The sequence below is a fragment of the Periplaneta americana genome, chromosome 13 (genome assembly GCF_040183065.1).
Source record: "Periplaneta americana isolate PAMFEO1 chromosome 13, P.americana_PAMFEO1_priV1, whole genome shotgun sequence".
NCBI classification, from domain to species: Eukaryota; Metazoa; Arthropoda; class Insecta; order Blattodea; family Blattidae; genus Periplaneta; species Periplaneta americana.
This window is the reverse complement of record NC_091129.1, coordinates 130013636-130035393: the sequence shown is the minus strand read 5'-3', so window position 1 is coordinate 130035393 and position 21758 is coordinate 130013636. Positions and strand designations below refer to the sequence as shown.

Sequence of the window (21758 nt, the reverse complement as noted above, 5' to 3'; positions counted from 1 at the left end):
TTTAACACTTGAATATAAATAATTGATTAAATGGCGATCTTACTGGTGTTAATTGTGTAAGCATGTGCGGCTTACAGCTGTTTCGGTGTTTCTTTACACCATCCTCAGAGCCAATTATTTGTAACACATCACAGCCCGGTAAAAATAGTTCACATTATCATCATTGTAAAGAAATTGTAATTTTTTAATAATTAAAATTAAATGTTAAGCAAATACATATGGCAATATTATAATATCAGTATCGGTATTATGTTCTGCATTCTTAGGTAGTTGTCTGAGCATTAAATAACCTAATTTAAAAGGCATGATGAGACCGATAAGCTAATTTATTAATAATAACAATCAAGGTTTTATTTCATGTACCGTCTATGCTTTAAAAGGATAAGCATAGACGATACATGAAATAAAACCTTGATTGTTATTATTATTAAATAACCTAGCTTTAGACTCCCATGTTCTTGCCTTGTGATAGACGTTATGACATCAGTTTTTCCTAGCACATCCTTGTTTTCATTCACTATCTCAAGTAGCTTAACTGTATCTTCTATCTTCAATTTTTTTATTTATTCATTTCTTTATGATAAACTTCGTAGGCAAAATAGTAATAATATGTTCAGAAGTATTAAAACATATTGATATTGCGAATGATCCTTATAAACAAAACACCATCTAAAATATTGCCAACTTTTGTTCCAATTCTGCTAAGTATGGAATAGATAACCTTGGAATAAAATAACGTAGTACAACACTGTACTCCATTTTTTCTTTAGTTAGGCCATCCCACGAACAGCTATTCCAAGATTTATTCCGTAATCGTACAACTGGTCCTTAGTGAGATATTCTACAATGAGAGTATCAAGAAACTGGTTTCCCGCTGGGAGAGATGTGTTGATCGCCAGGGTGACTATGTGGAGAAATAATTATTACGTATATCAACAATAATGTAGTAGGAAATTACCATTTTTTGTTTTACTCAAACAACTATAGCCATTTTCAAATAAAAATTAGGAGGCAAAACTTTTCAAAACAACTTCGTAGAACGACTTATCTTCTGACAATTACACAATGTTAAAAATATCGTTTTACAGCTGCAAATACTCTGTGGAACTCGTTGCTGGAGCCTGTTGGAAACAAGTCTTCCACACATCTCCTTATGCCATTCGAACGATTCCTGTGTCCTACAGAGGAACATCCGTACATCTGTACAAACAACAATAGTTAGCAAGATATTTGTACAGTGATCCAATGTTTCGTAAGTTCTTCTATGAAGAATGCCGCATGTGAGCGAAGTTAATTTATGTCAGATCTCCTTTCTGGAAGAAAACTGAATGTCACTGTCAGAGTAAAAATGTCTATAGACTGGAATGACTATTTAAGTAAAAAGATCATACATTTAGAGCTATATTTGTTTTGAATATATAGTAATTTATTATTTCACATATTTCAGTTAACTTCATATTTTCATAAGGAATTATGTTAAAACTTCCTGCTGCAGATACCAACATGTGACAACTGATTCCTGTGAATTATTCGGTTCTTATCTACCTCAATACAAACACCAGATCTCTTCGCTATTGATCATGAAGGCATTTGTGAGAGCGATGTCTCATAACTAGGATTGCCAACTAGCCGGTATTTCAGCGGCACGGCGGGAAATTTTGGCGGATCTCAACATAAGATCGGTGGCTGGTATCAACCCCTTACCGCCCCTACTCGTATCCGGCAATTTTATTAAATGAATCTGAGAACTGTGATAATAGCTTTCATCATACCTAAAAGGGGGTTTTCACTATTTCATGGGACATGGGACATTTAAATCTTTATTTTAGAGCAGCTAAAGATAATATGGGAATTTTCAATTATTCTTCAGCCTAATTACTTGATGGTTGCACATCAGAATTGCAAGAAACTTTAAGTATTAGACAAAAACTAAGGCTGCAACTAGATGAAGATATACTCTATGATGAACTGTGCTTGTTAAATGACGTGGCTTCTTCCTTTGTGAAAGATGCACATTTGACAAGTTTTATAAAATAGTGTAAATATTTTCAGGATAGAGATGCCTCAGAGAAATCTCCACAAATAAGAATGGTACTTCAATACGTGTTTACTATTCCTGCAAGCAATTCTTTGGTGGAATTACGCTATAACCTTTAACTCTAAATTTAATATCATGAAACTTATTTAACATTCACAGTATCTGTTGATTTCTTTGCTATTTACGTAATTATAAAATAGTAAAGAATGTACATTTTTATAAAACAAAACTATTTTCATGAAGGATTTCTTCACATTTGATGTAAACGTAAAGTAACAATATTACGAATACACGTTCTGTAACTCTATCTCCATAGAAGTTATTATCTTTGAAGAAATTAAAAATACATTAATTTAGGAAATAAATTAAGTTTACAGTAATGTTAAGTAATGTGTTAAGTGTTACTTATGTACAGTAATTTGATGTAAATGTATCTGATGAAACGTTTTTATCTACATTCTTCTACTTATATACAGTAATTTGATCGAAACGTATGTGATGAAACGTTTTTGTTTACATTCTCCTCTCGGAATGTCTTTCGGAGTGGATGATTGGAGTTCCACTCACTCTCATTGCTGACCTCAATGAACACAGCTTGGTATTTCGAAATCATAAACCAAATAGGCTTAATATATTATTGTGTCTTTAGCCTGATGATGAAAACAAGAAAGAAATAATTGTACGAAAATATATGTCTTTGAGCTGAATGTAAAGCGCAAAATGTAAAATATGAATAGCAAGTAGGAAATTGATGGTGCTCGTTTTTTTAATTTGAATTATAAACCATAATAGAGCATCAAGAAAACTTAGTATGACAAAAAGACATAACCTTGTATAACAAGCGATCTAAGCTCAATGTTGTATCTGTTGCAGTGCTGAGTAGCTATAAAAATAAAATACCTTCCATAATGCTTTATTTTAATATCAGATTATGTTCATGAACTTTCAAGTACTAACAAAATTCTTCTCTTAAACAGGATACGAACAGAAAGAGAGCATTATGGAACCATCACCATCAAACCCAGTATGGTTGCATGAGAATAAGGCGGTTAATAGAAACAACACGAACAAGGTGGGTTTTGGGACCCACATACTAGTGGATTATAAGTCTTTTGGAACAGTAATAATTAAGCTTCGTATTCCAGCTACCTAAAGACTGAAGTTTAAGACATTAGATATACAGTAAGCTACGCCTAACACAGATAATGCAACGAATAAGTATATAAAACAGGTCGTCGCTGCGTGTTCGAGGAGTACAGTCAACTCCCGACATTCTGAAGCTATACTAGTAAACACATGCTTGAGCCGTGATGTTAATTTTCGTCGTGATCTTTGCAGTGAATAATAATGTGCATTCATAAGTTACGGAACTTGAACACATGCGTATGTCACTTGAAATGATTTTATATTGCAAGAAATTCTTTCAATAGCACACGACGTTATTGGTGCATGATGTAGTACAAGATATTCCTATTGTCTGATATTTTTTCGTGTTTCATTAGGATATTGCATGTCGCTCATCACTGAAAACCCCACTAATTTTCTATATATGGTAGGCTACACAAATCTACGCTAAACGTCGAGTTAATATCTTCATAAATCTGAAAGATTTTGATGGTACTGGTTCTTTTGAATTACGTTCAACACACTTTCTGTGCTTTATGGTATTGCAGTACCTTTCACTGTTTTTTGTCACTTTTAAGTTTATTTTACAGAATTTGTATGTAATGTTGTCTATATCGACAGTGAAAATATTAGTTCAAGTATTCTCAACTATGGCCCTGCAATATTACACGCTTGAGCGTCTTACCTAAGACATTTTACCTCTGCAATGAGCCTTCAATCAGTCACAAAGATGTAGTTATTTAAATAATACAACTAGTAAGAGCAGTGATCGATATGACTACTCACTATAATTGCGTTCCAGTTTTGACTTTCTATAGGAAGAAGGGAGAAGATACGTAACTATTTTGTATACGAACGTACTTATACCTGCGCTGTGACGTTGTGACGTCACATGTAACTTATAATCAGGAAACTTCATTCCAGTTTATAGGTAGCTGAAATACGGAGCCTAGTAACAATTTTTGAAACATCATGTGTCAATAGTATTATAGAGAAAATGAAATAGATTCCGAAACTAATGGGAACACAATTTCGTCCACAAATGGATAAGAGGATTTTGGAACCTGGTGACTCATATTTACTCGCCAAGTTATCACACTGTTAGCAAAAAATCATATTGTCAATGACAACGACATTTCTTAAGTAATGTACGCTTGGATTTGTTGATATGAGAATTAACAGTATAGTAAATGAATTTACACTGGTACGGACACGTTACATGGTATAGTCGAATAATGCAATTGGACCTAGACAGTTGCACGAGGCCTTGTGGAAGGTAGAGGTGCTTGGCCTTTAGGACTCAAAGCAAACTGCGGAGAAATAAAAAACTTGAAGAAATAAAAAATGTAAAGTTGTTTTAGTGTCGACATTGTATAGATGAAGGTCAAATCCGCTTTTCTCTGCTCGAAATTTCTTGTCCATCTCGCACTCAAAGCACAATAAATTCACTGACCAAGAAACCCTACCACATAGTCACCGACCATTAAAACTGCAGTCCATCCATCGTGTCCCGTTCTTTACATAAGCAAATAATAAAAATAAACTATATACATTTACTCCTTATTTTCGACTAATCCTACTCTAATCTATTACGTTGCAACTTATTTATTTTAAATGTACTTTTCGCATTTACATGCCTCTGTATGCGGTATGGAATACTACAGTGCATACATTTCATCTTTCCACATTAGCGGAAATGTAGTGAAAACGACAGTGCACAGGACAGCTATCCACACGAAGCGTTAACTTACAAATGTAAACGTTACGGTAAAATCAAGAAGTCATACAATCATTCACGACGGGAACATAAACATAACCGCATATATAAATATTTAAAGAAAATAATCTGCCCTCAATGAGGATGACCATAAAGATCCAGAATAAAAGCACTACAGAATAATTTAGAAAGATAGGAATTGTTTAGTAAACAATTCAGAGAAATGCAAACCAAACACAATCATCAATGGCCAAAATATAAATGTTAATGTAATATTTGGATTGAATCCTTAAGGCCCGATTGTATAAACCACTTAACCTTAGATCACAGGTTAAATTGATCCTTGTTTCAGCTGAACTTGGAATTTTGTGTTGCATAAAGTCTAATCTGAGATTAATTTGTCTCAAACTAAAGTCAACTTTGACTGAAGAAATTTCTCCGATTAAGTTAGATGATCCAAGTTCAGTTATTTCTTTTCTGTTTGAAATATACGAGTGACAGATTGTGCAAATAAAATATCCATTATCATTAATATTAATAGATATGATAGGTACATTTATTTATATTTCTTTCAATTTCTTGCCTTGATACACAAACATTCTTATATTTTATAAGGCTCTATCGTGTTCAGCAGTATCAAGTAACATAACCTATATTTGTATTATGTTTATAACAACCATTAATTATTAATGGATATGATAGGTACATTCATAAATTTTCAATTAACTGTATTACTAAACGAAAATTGTCGTTTTATAAAGCTTTATTATGTTTAGCAGTATCAAACACCATAACATGATAACAACTCGGAGAACAGTCAACCTTCTTCTTATTGCCCGCCATTATTTACATTGCACAAAAAACCAGTGTCTCCAACAGAGTGTACGGAAAGTCGCCAAAAAGTAGTTGTAAAGTTGCTAGATTTCTCATTATCAACAAAGAAAGATTAAATTTTGTCACTACGGGGTGCTAAAAAGGTCACTAAATCCCTATTTAAGCAATATAAAAGTTAAAAGAAATTGTTGTTGAAAAAGAGTTAAAGTCGCTAGATTGGCAACACTGAACAAACCTGTCCGCGCATCACGTATTTCACCTGTTTATGCGATGTTGCCAAATCCTTTTCACGTGAACTTAGATTGCATTTGAACCAAGGTAATTTGATCGCAGAAAAGTTTTATACAATAGAAGAAGTATCTGAACTCGGTTCACTTTTCGATCTTCGATCAAAGTTGATCTTTAGTCAGGAAGTTTTATACAATTGGGCCTAAGAATATCCAACAATTTTTTTAAATACTTGGTAACCATGGAAACATAACAACGAAGTCATTTCCTCATATTCTGTCGTATATTTCATCTCTCCGCGATTGTGTACTGTTTTGCAAATCACGTAAGCATAAGCATGAAAGTTTGGAGTTTGTAAACTTTCATGTTAACGTCTAACGGCAATGTTAATGTCAGTGTTTATGTGATCACTGCGAATGATCCCACATTTGGTAACCTGGCCGCAAACTTCTGTGTTTATGTTACTGTTATGTTTAATTTTCATTGTGAATGGACCTTTACGAGCCTATAACACGCGATAGAAACATTAGATAGGACAATCTTTCATAATTTGAAATTGTGAAAGTGATAAAAAACTGCTTACCTTTCCAAAAACGATGTTGAAAGTGTTCCCCATTTGCTGCAATGCAGGCGTTGTAGCGTCTACATTTTGATTCACATGTTGCAACTCAGCTTCCGAAATGTTGGCTATTTTTTCTCGTTTTTAGTAATTCTGTAACATTATATGTTTATGTATGGCTGATCCCCGCTTGTTATCCTAACTTCGTGAGAAATTTTCGCGGCAATTATTCTAATTGGCACCGATATAATCGAACAGTTCCTCTGTTAAAACATGACGCTTTCGTCTTCTTTTCTTGTCCAATACTGATCCCGTAGCTTTGAATTTATTCACTATTTTATTAACTGTAATCCTTTCAGACACAAACAGAAAAATAGAACTCAACACTGCACACAATAACAGATATACTGCTATAAAACTGAACTCAGTACCGCACACAAAACAGACAACCGTCTTACCAGCGACTATGCGTGTCCTTGAATGACAGAGCACTGACTCTGGTCCCGTACGTGAGCATGGAAAGACGAAATGAGTGCACTGTACATCAAAAAAAAAAAAAAAAAGTAAATTGGCGACAAATATAAAGTGAAATATATAAGCTATTTATACATTTCTACATTTGTCAATATATTCGACAAACACAGTTGTTGTTATTCGTCACCATATTTGTTATGCGTTGCCATAACTAACTTCGTTTGTCAACAATACAGATCACTTGTATGGACAATTCCAATATTATTTTATGAAAGAAAAAGTGTACGCTACGTCTTTACTATAATTTGTGAAATAACAATTCGTATGTAGGCTACACAAGAAAATATGAAAAGTAAATAATATTCTTTCTTCCCTTCCTCCCTAAGTACTCCGGTCAATGTTTACAAAAAGCAAGGTTCCTATTTCGGATAGAGCGATAGACTATATAACGAAACTTGTGTACGAGAGGAATTGAAAATTTCGAGCAAACTATGCTGTGTTTACTGTAAATGTAGGCCAGGCATGTCAATTGATGCCCACAGGAGCAAGCGCGCCCTTTAGAGCCCAGGAGAGCCTGAGCGCTTTACAGCGGAAAGGAAAGAGACGAAAGAGGTGGTATATGCCGCTTGGTCGAGCTATATTCAGGGATGGCCAGCACTGATTCAATAGATAAAGGGAAGAGAACTTATGAAAATTGTATCCATATTAATTTTTAGATTTGCCTGAGAAGTATAAGTGCATTATAAGAATGTAAGTTTTAATTTTAATGCTCATTTTTTTTATTTTTTTATTCGAAAGAAATATTTTCTCAACTTTTCGTATAGAAAAGTGAAATTTTCAGGTATAGACCTATTTATTTAGTACCCTTACAGAATGTTTTCGTAAATCTAATATACCGTATATACGTATTACTGAAGATAGTGTATTGAAAATTTTGAAAATATTCGTATGGAAATTGTTTGTAAGGAAATGAATTAATAAAGCAACTACTGTTACATCATAAGCAAAAGATGCGTGCCCATGTGTTGTAAAAATGCACATTTCGAGAAAATAATTTAATATTCTGATGATAGAAAGTTGTTCACAAATATCACCTTAAAAGCATAATGCGATAAGAGTTTCGTTATGTAATATTAGTTACACTTAAAACAGATACAGTACCTAGGTAACTTTGCTTTGTACTGTAATATTGTTTTGATTAGTTTATTGACTGCTTTTGTAAGGCTAAAGATACCATCAATATAAATTCCAACTTATGATGTCATACTCAATCTCTTTCTTTGGAATATCACTTTCTTTATGAATGATGTGTTTCATCCACTTAATACAGTATAATATTATACTACTATGGAATTTAAGTGAATATTCCTTCTTAACTCTCTATTATGTTATTAAGATTTAAAACACAAGTGCAATATTAAGAAATCAGTGTTAGTACTTTTGTTTTACAGACAATATAGATAATATTAAACAGAAAGAAGCCATATAAAAATAACGACATAAAATTTCAGTTCCATTTGAAGTTTGTGTACCACTGTTTTCTTAATCCAACAGGTTGCTTATTCATATACACAACCCTTCCTCTTTCCATACTTAGCGCTTGCTGCCCGCGCACGACGTCAAGGTCAGAAAAATGCGCTTGCTTTGACATCACTGGACTATAGTAAGGAACCTTGTGTAAGAGGGGAATTGAAAATTTCGAGCAAGCTATGCTATGTGTACTGTAGATGTCGGCCATCAATCTGGCTGTCATATTACAAAGTATGGGAGAGTCTCGACACGTTTGACTTTTTTAAATGATCTGTGATTGATTCCGAACATAGACATAACTATGTGAAAATAGTTAGAGATATATTTGTAACATATTTACGTGAATTAAATTTGTGTTGATTTTCGTGTAGATTCCTTAGGAAGTACGTGATGAATGTCCGAGATGTGTGGAATACGCTCAGGGGCGTATTTTGCGGGCTACCGGGGCTACCGGCGGTAGCCCAAGGAAATTACAAAAGAAAAAGTTTATAATATAACATAATGTAATAATTTTGTATTATTAGTTTTACCATAGTAATTAAAATTAAAGTAATTGTTAGATATATTTTGTGTAATAATAGGGTCAACGGTAGCCCAAACCCTTTCGCTTAATTAAAGTTTACTATTGGAGTACCTATTGTGATATTCTATGTCATCTGGATGTTATATTTTTAAATATTATTTGTAATTTAAAGAATGTTATAGGAAGAATAAATACAAAATGCGATAAAATGACTTTATCAAACTATGTTTCATTAAATGTTAAGCACAGGAACGCCATTTCGTACCTTCAATTAAGAAACACCCCAAACGAATTATCTTTGCACCAAAAACGGATGCTCTCTGGACCAAATTATCGTATTTTATAATTATTTAAATGCAACAGAAGCCAGAAATCTTGCTAAACATGTTATTGCTAAAGCTATACGAAATGGCGTTCCCGTGCTTATTAATTAGGCCTACCCTATTTTCTAACGGTCTTACTAATAAACCGTGTATAGTTTTTATACGAGACTTATGCAGAGTTGAGACAGAAAACGTTACTAATAAACCATGCATAAGCGATGGATGAATAAACAGGCTGTAACTATACAATAGGAATTGCTTTGCATTAGTTATATACACGAAACCCCTTCTTTAAGCGTTGTATATAGAGAAAAAATGGCCGCCCCTCTAACAGCTGTTCGTATCGACTGTCATTTTATGATGATGGTTACCTTGCAGCCACAGAAGAACAAACCAAAGAGCATAGAATAGTTAGAATAATATTGCTATAGCTTGTACTCTTTGACCAAAATATAGCGTGGTAATCGATCAGAGCCAGTTGTACTATCGATACTTGACACGGCGCACTAGAGCGCTCTACCGGATGCAATAGAGAATCTCGGATATTCTATTACCTTTCGTAATGAAGTAATGACGAAACTATGACGTAACTGTGTAACAGTTATACAGTTATACACGACGTATGTAGTGATTATTAGTAAGGAATTTACACACGACTTACGAGCTACTCATTGTATAAGTATAAGACAGTTAAACGTCTATATATAGAGATTTTATTAGTAAGACCGTAAGACAACAAAAATTCTATTAATCAACATTACCTCGGCACTAATCACTAAATTGTGCACCAATATGCCTGGATCAAATCCCAAATCTCTCCGCAATGCATATGAAGAGAATGTAACGTCACTGTTGATAGTGACTCGTCCGTCGGACGGGAACGTTAAGCCTTGTGGAAGGTAGAGATGCTTGGCGTTTAGGACTCATAGCAAACTGCGGACAAATGTAAAACCTGAAGAAATGAAAAAACTGTCTTGATGTAAAGTTGTTTTAGTGTCGACTTCTTAGAGAGACACAGCCAGTAGGGCCTACTGCTATCTGCTTCGAGCACAATTTATAAAAACTACCTTCTTTGCAACCCATCCATAGATGTCCATATAAGGAAACTCAGCTGAACATAACCTACATGCTCCGTAAAATAAGGCTAAGATGCGTTCAGTTTTACATTCAGCAGAGAAATCAATAGGTTGGTTGAGAGGTTAAGTTCGATTGCCAGCTAACGCCAATAATATATTAATCGTTTTAGTTCGGTGCACCCCACAATCAGTTTTAATACCCGTAAACTTTAGTAGTCTTTACGAAACGGCAGAAATTAATTGAGGTCAGTGCATTTGGCGACAAATGTTTCATCTTTTGATTTTATTTTATAGCTCGATCATCACGAGCTATAGTCCAGCTACAGTCTGCTACGATATTGGTACACTGTTCCGCCGATTCAGTAGAATGAATTTGAATCTAAAGAAAGCAGCAAAACAGTACAACGGTCTGTGGTCTGTTGTGACGAGAATCCAAGCCTCTGCATGCAGATAAGGCATCGTGTCATAAACACTTTCAAGTCTGAGTATTTCTGACAAAATAAATATTATTCATCGCCTAGAAAACGGCGCAAATGTTAAGGATATTGCTGGAGAGAGTAAGATAGCCTAATATTATTTTATTTAAAGATGTAAAGCTGCATATACACGGTTCAATTTTCCATACCCGTACGCATGCAATCTGGGAAGAATATTGAAAGAATCAAGTTTAAAACGCGCGTTCATTTAAGATGCATGAAGATTTTGTGTCTATATGGTACGCCGTTTTGAACGTCATTTTTACTACGTACCGTATATAAATATGTATATTAATATCAATCCAATACATAGGCCTACTTGATTCGCAAAATGGGATATGGAAAGATTATTATACTAATATAGCTAGTTCTTGAGTACGATAAGTTCTTTTTTTTTCTGGCGGAACGCGCCAGAATGGCATTCTTGTTTTACGCATTAATAATATGTATACTTTTAGCATAATTTTTCTTTGAACTCCGCTACGTTTTGAAAGTTTTAAAGTTGAACGGAAAGAAGGTTAAAAATGACAAAATTTGAATGTACTGGAGAGTAATAATTTCCCTTCCGCTATAATATATTCTACACAGAGACTCACCACTTTTTCTCCAGAAGAAAAGCACTGAGCACCGGAGAAATCACGATAATTTCATATCTGGGTACACTGGATACATATTAATAACCTCATTGGAATAAATTAAAATACGATAATTTTATTTAATGACGTTTCAAACACAGAAAATTAAATAAAAAGGCCTAGATCTACCTCAAATTAACCACTATGATATCCTTAACAAGTGTCTGTAATTCTTTCATCAGGGCCTATATTTATATAAAACTTTTTGGTCATGCTATATTTTGTGTCGTGCACATTGAGTTTAATACATAATACGAGTAGTTGGGTTTTAGACCTAGGCTATAGTAGTTTTTTTTTCCATGTAGGCCTAATTATTATTTACCTATACTATGATATTTTAATCAGTGCCTGTAATTCTTTCACGGTAGGGCCTATATTTATATTTTTACTTTGTTTCTAGAAGTGTTCAAGGAAACAAAACAATTTTCAGTTTGCTCATGGCCATCTAAAATAATAAACTGCTTGCTACATGATAATGTCACAGTCTAGTATGTATACAGTCACGAAGCTTGAGTTTTTTATGGTACTAGGAACAATAGTCTGTGCAGGTACTATTTCGCATTGTCTGTGATGAGGCGATAGTAGCGACCCTAGTGGTTAGCAACTATCTATAGATGCATATTCCCTACGTACTGAGCTTCGTGACTGTATATACTAGACGAAAAACGCACAAAATACCCATCGGCGATGGGTAGCTTTCAATTTCCGTATGCGTATAATTTTTAGTCCAGGAAAATCTGTTCAATTGTATGTGTTTCTAGCACTATGCATGCATTACTTGAAAGAAAAGTTAAACCGTGTAGATGTACCTTAACAGTATGTTGCTTTCCGCCATTGATTGACTACAGTTCTGTTTACTACTGGGGCGGGCAACCTCATTGAGAGTGGCAAACGTCCCTGCAAGCCCTCAAGCGACCTTGAGCCGAGTTGACGGACCTTTGTTTAAGTAACGCTATAAACTTATTATTTTTTTAAGGATTTTTATTTTTTATTTTAGCAGGTTATTTTACGACGCTTTATCAACATCTTAGGTTATTTAGCATCTGAATGAGATGAAGGTGATAATTTTAAAGGACACTGTATTAAGAAAATGATACATTACACCGTTCCTGCGTTTATGGTTATTAGAATCTATTGCCCTTAACACCAAACACCAGTGTCTTCATTAAAGGAATTACGTCTTTTATGTGATGCTTTTACGACTTCTCCGCTAGAAGTTCTTACCTGACATCTGAGACATTGACGCCAGTTCAAGTGATTTGTGTTTAGTTCTTGTTCCATAGCAATCATATTGTTTTGTATAAAACAAACTGAATGCAACGCAAGAATTTATGCTTGCTATTCTCACAGATTGTTTAAATAACAGCAAGTAATGAAAATGTTGCACAATTAAACTCGGGAAAAGAAAGATTTATAAGTGACATTCATGCACAATATGCTGTGAGTAATGGCGAAGTCGTGTACTATCAAATTGGCAAACAAGAATTTCTAAGAAATATCTACGTATTCATTTTTTCATTCACAGTTTTCTACCCAAAAGCAGGTTTTTCACTGCAAACCCAGCATTCTCAAGTCTTTCCCATTTCCATCTTTCTATTCATATAAACTATTATCAATTATCTATTCAATGCAAACACACGCTCTCAGAAATACTCTGTGCTCTTCACTCAAGCTATGTAGTGACAAAATCTTGAGATGCGCAATAAATGTAACTAATCTTAAAAAACATCCGAATATATTTCTACTGGGTGTTCAGTTCAAAATGTGTCTTGGCTCGCTGCATGCCGTCATGTGGCTAGCTGATGAGCCTAGAGAATTCAATCTTCCTACACTTCCGCAGCTCAGGTGTATAATCTAAGAGGCAGAGATGTTGGCTAGCAAGTACGGCGTTCATTCTGAAGGGTACGTGCCGATACGTACGGTAACGCCGGTAGTGGCAGGAATGTGAACTGTTTGGAAATACGTACTGTCGAGATATGGGGAGAGGGTTAAGACGATTACTTACGTATTTGTTGACATTAACTTCGACGGTCAACATGGACACGGAGCATTTGATTTGTGTTGTGGAATGTTACCATACGCAACCGATGATAACAAATACCCTGCGTACGACTTGCCGGCGCAAAACACAGTTCGAAAGAGGTTATGGTAGCACACAGACCGTACAGACCGCCATCTGTTGCTACGACGTTCAAGTTATACCGTACACATTCTCAAGTTCAGATTGAAGAACGCCTTAAATAATAGGCAACTTCTCTAACATATAAACTGAAACTCGCTTCAAATCGGTGACCCAACAACAGTGACGTCATGACACACTTTGAAATGAACACCCAGTACAACCACTTACGTTAACATTATGTATTAGTCATAGTGACTTACAAGAAATCGAAGTCTTAAACTAATTTGAATTCAATAAACAATTCAGGAACCACATAATAGTACATTATGCAACGAGCCTATAATGGTAGTAATTAAGACGCGAGTATGTTTATGAAACGAGCGCAAGCGAGTTTCATGATTTTCATACGAGCGTCTTAATTACCATCATAGTCAAGTTTCATACGACTTTTTATGCTCGACCATATTGATTTTTTCCGGTAATTGGTGAAATGAATTTTAATATTGTCTAATCTCGCGCTAGTTGTCTTTCGATTGCATATCCGAGAATATTCGATACTTGCGCTTTCATATTGCTACAATGGTATTTTCTGATTGGTGGAACACCTGAACTTTAATGAATAGGTGTACTTTAATGAGGCCCATTAAAGAGCTGCTACCAGGTGTATAATTACTACATTTCGGCATGGTCGAGCATAAAAAAAAATTAGTCGCCATGGCTACATTCTGTCCGGGATTTGTCTATCCCTGATTTTTATAATACCGGCAAGTAAAACGCATTAAAATGCTTTAGATTTAATTACTTTTAACTTGCACTCCTGTAAAAACAGTAAAATGTGACTTATCAGGTTTTCCCCCTGTAGTCTTCAAATACGAATATCTAGATTATACAAAAAAAAACACTATTTAAAATCCAAAAGTAGCCTATGATATTTGATTTTATTTATGAACTGCATAGTGTAAGCAGATATAAGAATTCCAATTTGCACACATATTCATAAAATATTTAGGCCTACTTGTGTCAACAGGACACGACTATGGAAAGCTTTACTTTCGATAGGAATACTTCAACATTTAATATAGGCTTATACATTTAAAAGTATATATGAAAATATAGTGTTGTGATGACGAACAAAGACGCTACGACCTTAAGCATCAACGTTATATATCCGGAAGGCAAACGCTAGTCTTCCTAACTACGCACAGACCGTTTATTTAGTCCTGACAGCTCAGCTACGCGAAAGAGGGGAAGTAATAGGAGTAGTGGGGAGAGTTCCGGATTAGAGATAAGGGCGAGCTGTCAGTAAAGAAATGCAGTACAGCTTAACTGTGCTGGAAACATATATCTGACAACCGATCGCTCTGAATGAAAGCGACTGACTAACCCGAACACCCCTTGGCGGAATGGACCCGCCTGACCCAGGCGCACATTGTCAGCGACTGTCAGGACAAAATAATCGTACTGTACTTCGAATGCTGTAACAACACAGACATTTTCTTTTATTTGTTGCCGTATTCCCTCTGTTACAATAAAGTATTTAATTTTAAATTATATAGCAACCACAAAAAGTGTAAATAGTAAGAAATTATCTGCAAGACAACAATTTAACCCACTGCTTTAATTTGAAAGTGAAAGTTACAATGGCAATAGAGGGCGCCGACCTCCCGTACAGCGTAAGACGCAAGACTTCTGCGCAATTCGTGACATCTGTGAACAGTTAACAGAAAGTTAATATAACCGGTATCTTCCAAATGCTTAATATAAGACAGGAGCTCATTTCCAAAAGATGACAACTCGAAACTATGGCAGCACTTCTTGAAACAACTCTCCACACTGAAGTTAAATTGAAAGTTATGATAACCATCAACATAATATGATCAGCATCGTTGTAAACCATATCATGTCCAAAAAAATGTAATTTTATGGAAGAGACGAAAAACAAAATACTCCTAAAATATGACAGCTATTTATGAAAGAAGAGTTCTGAATCTCATTTCTGTACATGCTAAATTGGATAATATGTAAAATAACATATTTTCAAATTTCAGTCCCTAGAAATTAGCTACTATTTTTGGACTTAATACAGTTTGATCCGTTCATCATGAAATTTATAGAATTAAACATAAAAATAATGTCAAATTAAACCATAATCATTAATATCTAAATACATAGAAACAGAAATGTAATACAAAATTTATACCGTCTTAACATCAATACAAGAGTGCAAATTAGTAAGAAAAAATAACAAAAGGTGCCGATATAAGTTTTAATGTGCAAATAATTGTAACTCCCTGATTTACAACTGCCATTACAATCTGCTCATATCACAATCTTCCTCCGAACACTCGCACGATCCCACATTATTTCATGTGGGAATGGCCTTAACTCTGCCAGTTATTATTATTATTATTATTATTATTATTATTTTATACGCTCCATTCTTCTCCATATCCACATTCCAAATGCTTCTAGTCGCTTCTTTTCACGTCGTCGTAATGTCTATGTTTCTGCTCCATACAATTCCACACTCTACACAAAGAACTTCATTAGTCTCTTCCTTAATTCTTTCTCCAGAGGTCGCAGAAGTTGCTCCTTTTTCTATAAAAAGCTTCTTTGGCCATTGCTATCTTCCTTTTGACTTCCTGGCAGCAACTCATATTACTGCTTATACAGGGACATCATTTTATTTTTACTAACATTTTTAATATTAACCTGGCTCTACCTTTGGATTAATGATTGAGACCCGGAAACACCGTTTGCTACCTGCTTCCACGACTGAGTTCGATGATACTGGCGTAAAATACAAACAAATCACTTTACTAGGTACAGGAGGGAAGGAAAGTAGTTCATCCATTTACGTAAACTAGGAAATATCGCGATTTTGAGTGTGATAATTTTCATTAGGTTTTGTTTAATCAAAATACGGTACAGTATTAACAATAAGGGTTTTTACTCACGAACTGAGTTATCCATGCGAACGTATTCATTATGCAGTGTATATTATACTATCTACAGCACATTAGCGTACGATATAGAGAATGAAGTAAAAATGAAAAATAATCATAATATGGATATTTAAACATATTTTTGAAAGTGGTGGCCGTTCATTTCGATACAAGCTTCAGTTGTTTTGTGCCTATTATCGCACTATAGACTATTCTAATTCCAATTACCAGTTTCGTCCTTCATACTTAGTAACTCATGTTGAAATAATTCTGTACCTACTCTATAAAAGAGTACCTTACGTACTGTAAATTCAGTCTTCACTTCTGCCCGACCCGCACAGACAAAATTACTCAGACATGCTATCTACTGTCCGTCGAAGTGGTTATGTCGCAGGATCGTAGAAAAGGGGGAATCACGTGATAGTTAATTACTTAACGAGGCCCTTTTATTTAAGTTATTTTAAACAGCTGCATAATATTACGTAGACGTCCAATTAATTCCTAACAGAAATTAATGTTTTCAGAAAAGAGCTAAGAAAACCCAGTCACTAGTATTTACAGTGGAGCGAGCAAAAGCAGGTGGGGGAAATCGGGATGCGACGTAGGCAAACGGACGACAGTACCTGTGCGAAAATACGATTCAATATTGGAAGTTTTCGTCACTGGAAAACGCGAACACATTTCTGAAACATACTATAATCACTAACTCAGTACTGCGGCCTTGTTTCTGTGTGGAGGACAGTTGGAACTTCGTTAGTAGAAGGGGTGGGAGTGAAGTACATTCAAAAACTCAGGTACAATAAAAGCTGAAGTAAAAATAAAATGATGTCCCTTTAGTACACACTGAGTATTTGAAGATGTGCCAAAATTTCGTAATGGCAGGAAATAATGATACGTTTTAATACATATTTTATTTACTTTGCAAGAAAACCCGTCGAATTTATTGAAAAACTGTAAGGGATAGACCATTTCTTATCAGTTTCTCTAATGATAAGAGTAAAAATCGGAATCATACGGTTAGTACTTATCGAATAAAACAGTGTTAATATTTAAGGGAAAATTATTTTTTCTGAGAAAAGTATTCATTTTGTACAAATATGGTATTAGAATTTTCTGTTATACTTAGTCTACTGTATCCAAGGAATTTGTTAAAATCTGCACACTTATATTACTTACACTCTGTATTTTAAATTCAATGTTACAGCATCGATTTTACGGCGAAAATGACCAAAAATGTCTCCTCCTTTTCTGTCAATTGAAACTGGATTTGGTTGTAAGTGTGGCGGTATTTTGACACAAAACAGAATTGTTTTTAAGTTTGAAGGTATTATTGAAGAAGAAATAACGTTCATTACCACAGAGTAGCATATAAAACCAAAATAAAGGCAAAGGGAAATATGAAGAAATCACAAGATAAGATAAGATTGATCCCTGAGATGAAGCAATGAAAGTCAACACAGAATTGGTTCTGGTATAGTCAGAACCTCTTCTTCAACCCACGGTGTGGGTCTTATAATTGGTATAAACGCTACCTCTTGTTATCAAACTATCATCCAGTAGTTTAGATTTCGAAAGCGGGAATCGAATCCACATCAGAGCGCAGCTACGACCAGTAGGCAAGTGCCAGGGAAAAAGAATTTATCGTAAATAAGTAGTGCGATATAAACTTTACAGTGCATCAATTATTCATAGATTTCAAAAAGGGATATGACTCGGTTAAGAGAGAAGTTTCATATGATATTCTTATTGAATTTGGTTTTCCCAAGAAACCAGTTCGATTAATTAAAATGTGTTCAGTGAAACGTACAGCAGAGTTCGTATAGGTCAGTTTCTGTCAGATGCGTTTCCAATTCACTGTGGGCTTAAGCAAGGAGATGCACTATCACCTTTACTTTTTAACTTTGCTCTAGCAGTGATGTCAATCAGAGCGTATATGCGCTACGAGAACGCTTGCGTCACTGGACCACGCAGAGCGCGCCAGCTACGAATACGTGCTTCAGTGAGGGTTGTACAGTGTACAGTTGGCATTAATCATGCACCCAGCGAAGAGATCGTGTAACAAGTTCCAGGTCGAATGGGCACTGGAGTTCCTATGCAAGGAACAGGAAGGAGATATACAGTGCTTAATATGTGGTAAACATACGATTAATAAGAAAAGCAGCATACAGCGACATTATTCAACATACCGTGAACAAACATACAGATATATCTAGGGGGAAGAACGATTAAAATTATTAGATACATTACAGACTACCGTAAGTACAAATATCTAGATTATTTACTACGTATCAATTAATTTATTATTTCTTTATTGATAGTCGACCTGGTTGGCGAGTTGGTATAGCGCTGACCTTCTATGCCCAAGGTTGCGGGTTCGATCCCGGGCCAGATCGATGGCATTTAAGTGTGCTTAAATGCGACAGGCTCATGTCAGTAGATTTACTGGCATGTAAAAGAACTCCTGCGAGACAAAATTCCGGCACATCCGGCGACGCTGATATAGGCTAACCTCTGCAGTTGCGAGCGTCGTTAAATAAAACTTAACATTTAACATTTTCTTTATTGAGGGTCCTTACAGGGAGTTATCCCCAATTACAAGCACACCAACATAAAGAAATACAAACAACAAATTAAAAACAAATTATACATAAACATGTGCTGTAAACACAAAGTTTACAAAAGTTGAGTGTATATACTAATGTGATAAACTTCTAATTTCCAAATACGTAAACTGAATTGACAGATGTACAGGGCTACATAACAAAAAAAATAAAGTACAGTTATTAAAGAGGTATTCAATTGAAGACAGTCTTGTAGGCCTAAATAAATAGTGTTCAAATTTAATGTATGGGCTATTCCATCTCAAATCGACCGAAATATAGAGAAAATTGACCTTGCAATTTTTAAATACAATGAAACTTTTTCTGTCCGTTGACAACTGTGATACAATGCTTTGTGCAGAGTTTGAGGCATCAGAACTTCATAGTGTTTAAATTTAAAATATTTAAATTTATCGCATTTTCACAAAATTAGCAACTTTAAACTGTTGTGGCTCCGAAACCCTTTCACCCAATGATCAAAATCATGGTTTATTTTGATGCTGAGAAGTTAAAGTTTATATTGACATGTAAACAGTTTTTCTTACTTTTTATGGAAATGGAGAAATTTAGATTTTTCTTCATTACGACGCCTTTGCCCACGAAAAAATATTTTTAAAATATATGGTTAGATTCCGCATTGAATGTACAAATAAACACATATTTTTTACTGGTGCACGGTTGATAAGAAAGTATTGAAAATATCAAATAGAGAAAATAAATAGTACGCGCGTGAACTAACCAGCAGGCTGTGAGACGGAACCTAGCGAGATAAGCAAGGCCAGGAGACAAACATGTGATGGTTCGTCTAGTAGCGCATAGCTGGGCTAGCTTTATCACAAGTTTTCATAAACACAGGAGTAAAATGACTCCCAACGCTCGCTTATCTTAAGCTCTCGGCCAGTGCGTTCAAGTCTAGGCGTGTGAAAATAATTCACTTTGTCCGCCCCTGTGTGTTGCTCTTATCTGTGTTTACGGCTATCCACTCGAGCACGTAAGCACGCGAAGGAATCGAACGTCCGTTATGCGCTCTTTCTTTGACATCACTGCTAGACTCTAGAGTATGCCATTAGGAAAGTCCAAGATAACAGAGAGGGTTTGGAATTGAACGGTTTACATCAGCTTCTTGTCTATGCGGATGACGTGAATATATTAGGAAAAAACCCAAAAACGATTAGGGAAAACACGGGAATTTTACTGGAAGCAAGTAAAGAGATAGGTTTGGAAGTAAATTCCGAAAAGACAAAATATATGATTATGTCTCGTGACGAGAATATTGTACGAAATGGAAATATAAAAATTGGAAATTTATCTTTTGAAGAGGTGGAGAAGTTCAAATATCTTGGAGCAACAGTAACAAATATAAATGATACTCGGGAGAAAATTAAACACCGAATAAATATGGGAAATGCTTGTTATTATTTGGTTGAGAAGCTTTTATCATGCAGTCTGCTGTCAAAAAATCTGAAAGTTAGAATTTATAAAACATTTATACTACCGGTTGTTCTTTATGGTTGTGAAACTTGGACTGTCACTTTGAGAGAGGAACGTAGGTTAAGGGTGTTTGAGAATAAGGTGCTTAGGAAAATATTTGGGGCTAAGAAGGACGAAGTTACAGGAGAATGGAGAACGTTACACAACACAGAACTGCACGCATTATATTCTTCACCTGACATAATTAGGAACATTAAATCCAGACGTTTGAGATGGGCAGGGCATGTAGCACGTACGGCCGAATCCAGAAAAGCATAGAGTGTTAGTTGGGAGGCCTGAGGGAAAAATACCTTTAGGGAGACCGAGACGTAGCTAGGAGGATAATATTAAAATGTATTTGAGGGTGGTGGGATATGATGATAGAGCACAGATTAATCTTTCTCAGGATAGAGATCAATGGCGGGCTTTATGTGAGGGCGGCAATGAACCTCCAGATTCCTTAGAAGCCAGTAAGTAAGTAAGCGATATAAACTTTTTCATCACCAAGAATCTCGCCATCATTTGTTTCTAAGACTGTACATATTTACTGGATAAATGAATTAAACAATTATTATTTGATTAATGTTGCCAAAAACCACTTCACCGACATAACAGCTTTTGGAACATGATTAAGTGAATATCTAGCATTGCTTTCTCTACACTCTGTACAAGTATTATGAGCCAAAACAATTGAACTTCACGGTTATTGAATGTTATTTAGATAATAAATTACAATTTAATTGCATGGTGTACGATCACGAATAAGGAAGTGAAATAAACAGAAGCAAGCAATTGCAATTTGTGTATCATTGCAAAAAATAAAACTTGTGAAATACGAAGAGTATGCCGCTCACTGTCTTAGAAATTAAGGTGGTTTTGCTGTTACCATGCTGGCCGTCGTATATTAGGTTCGCGGTTCAAACCCACAAATGGTTTTTAAGGAACTCGGAAGTTCATTGCCGCCCCTCACATAAGCCCGCCATCGGTCCCTATCCTGAGCAAGATTAATCCAGTCTCCATCGTCATATGCCACCCCCCTCAAATCTATTTTTATATTATTTTCCCATCACGTCTCGGCCTCCC

The 21758-nt window shown here is 35.2% G+C and overlaps 1 protein-coding gene across 1 annotated transcript in view; it reads left to right on the top strand.

Moving 5' to 3' along the window:
* Positions 1–9250, top strand: part of LOC138712445 (phospholipase B1, membrane-associated-like) — a 74620-nt gene extending 65370 nt beyond the window's left edge. The window contains exon 8 of the mRNA XM_069844269.1: positions 1089–9250. Within this exon, the coding sequence (XP_069700370.1) occupies positions 1089–1222 (134 nt within the window). The 3' untranslated portion in view covers positions 1223–9250. The remainder of the gene's footprint in view (positions 1–1088) is intronic.
* Positions 9251–21758: the final 12508 nt, after the last annotated feature.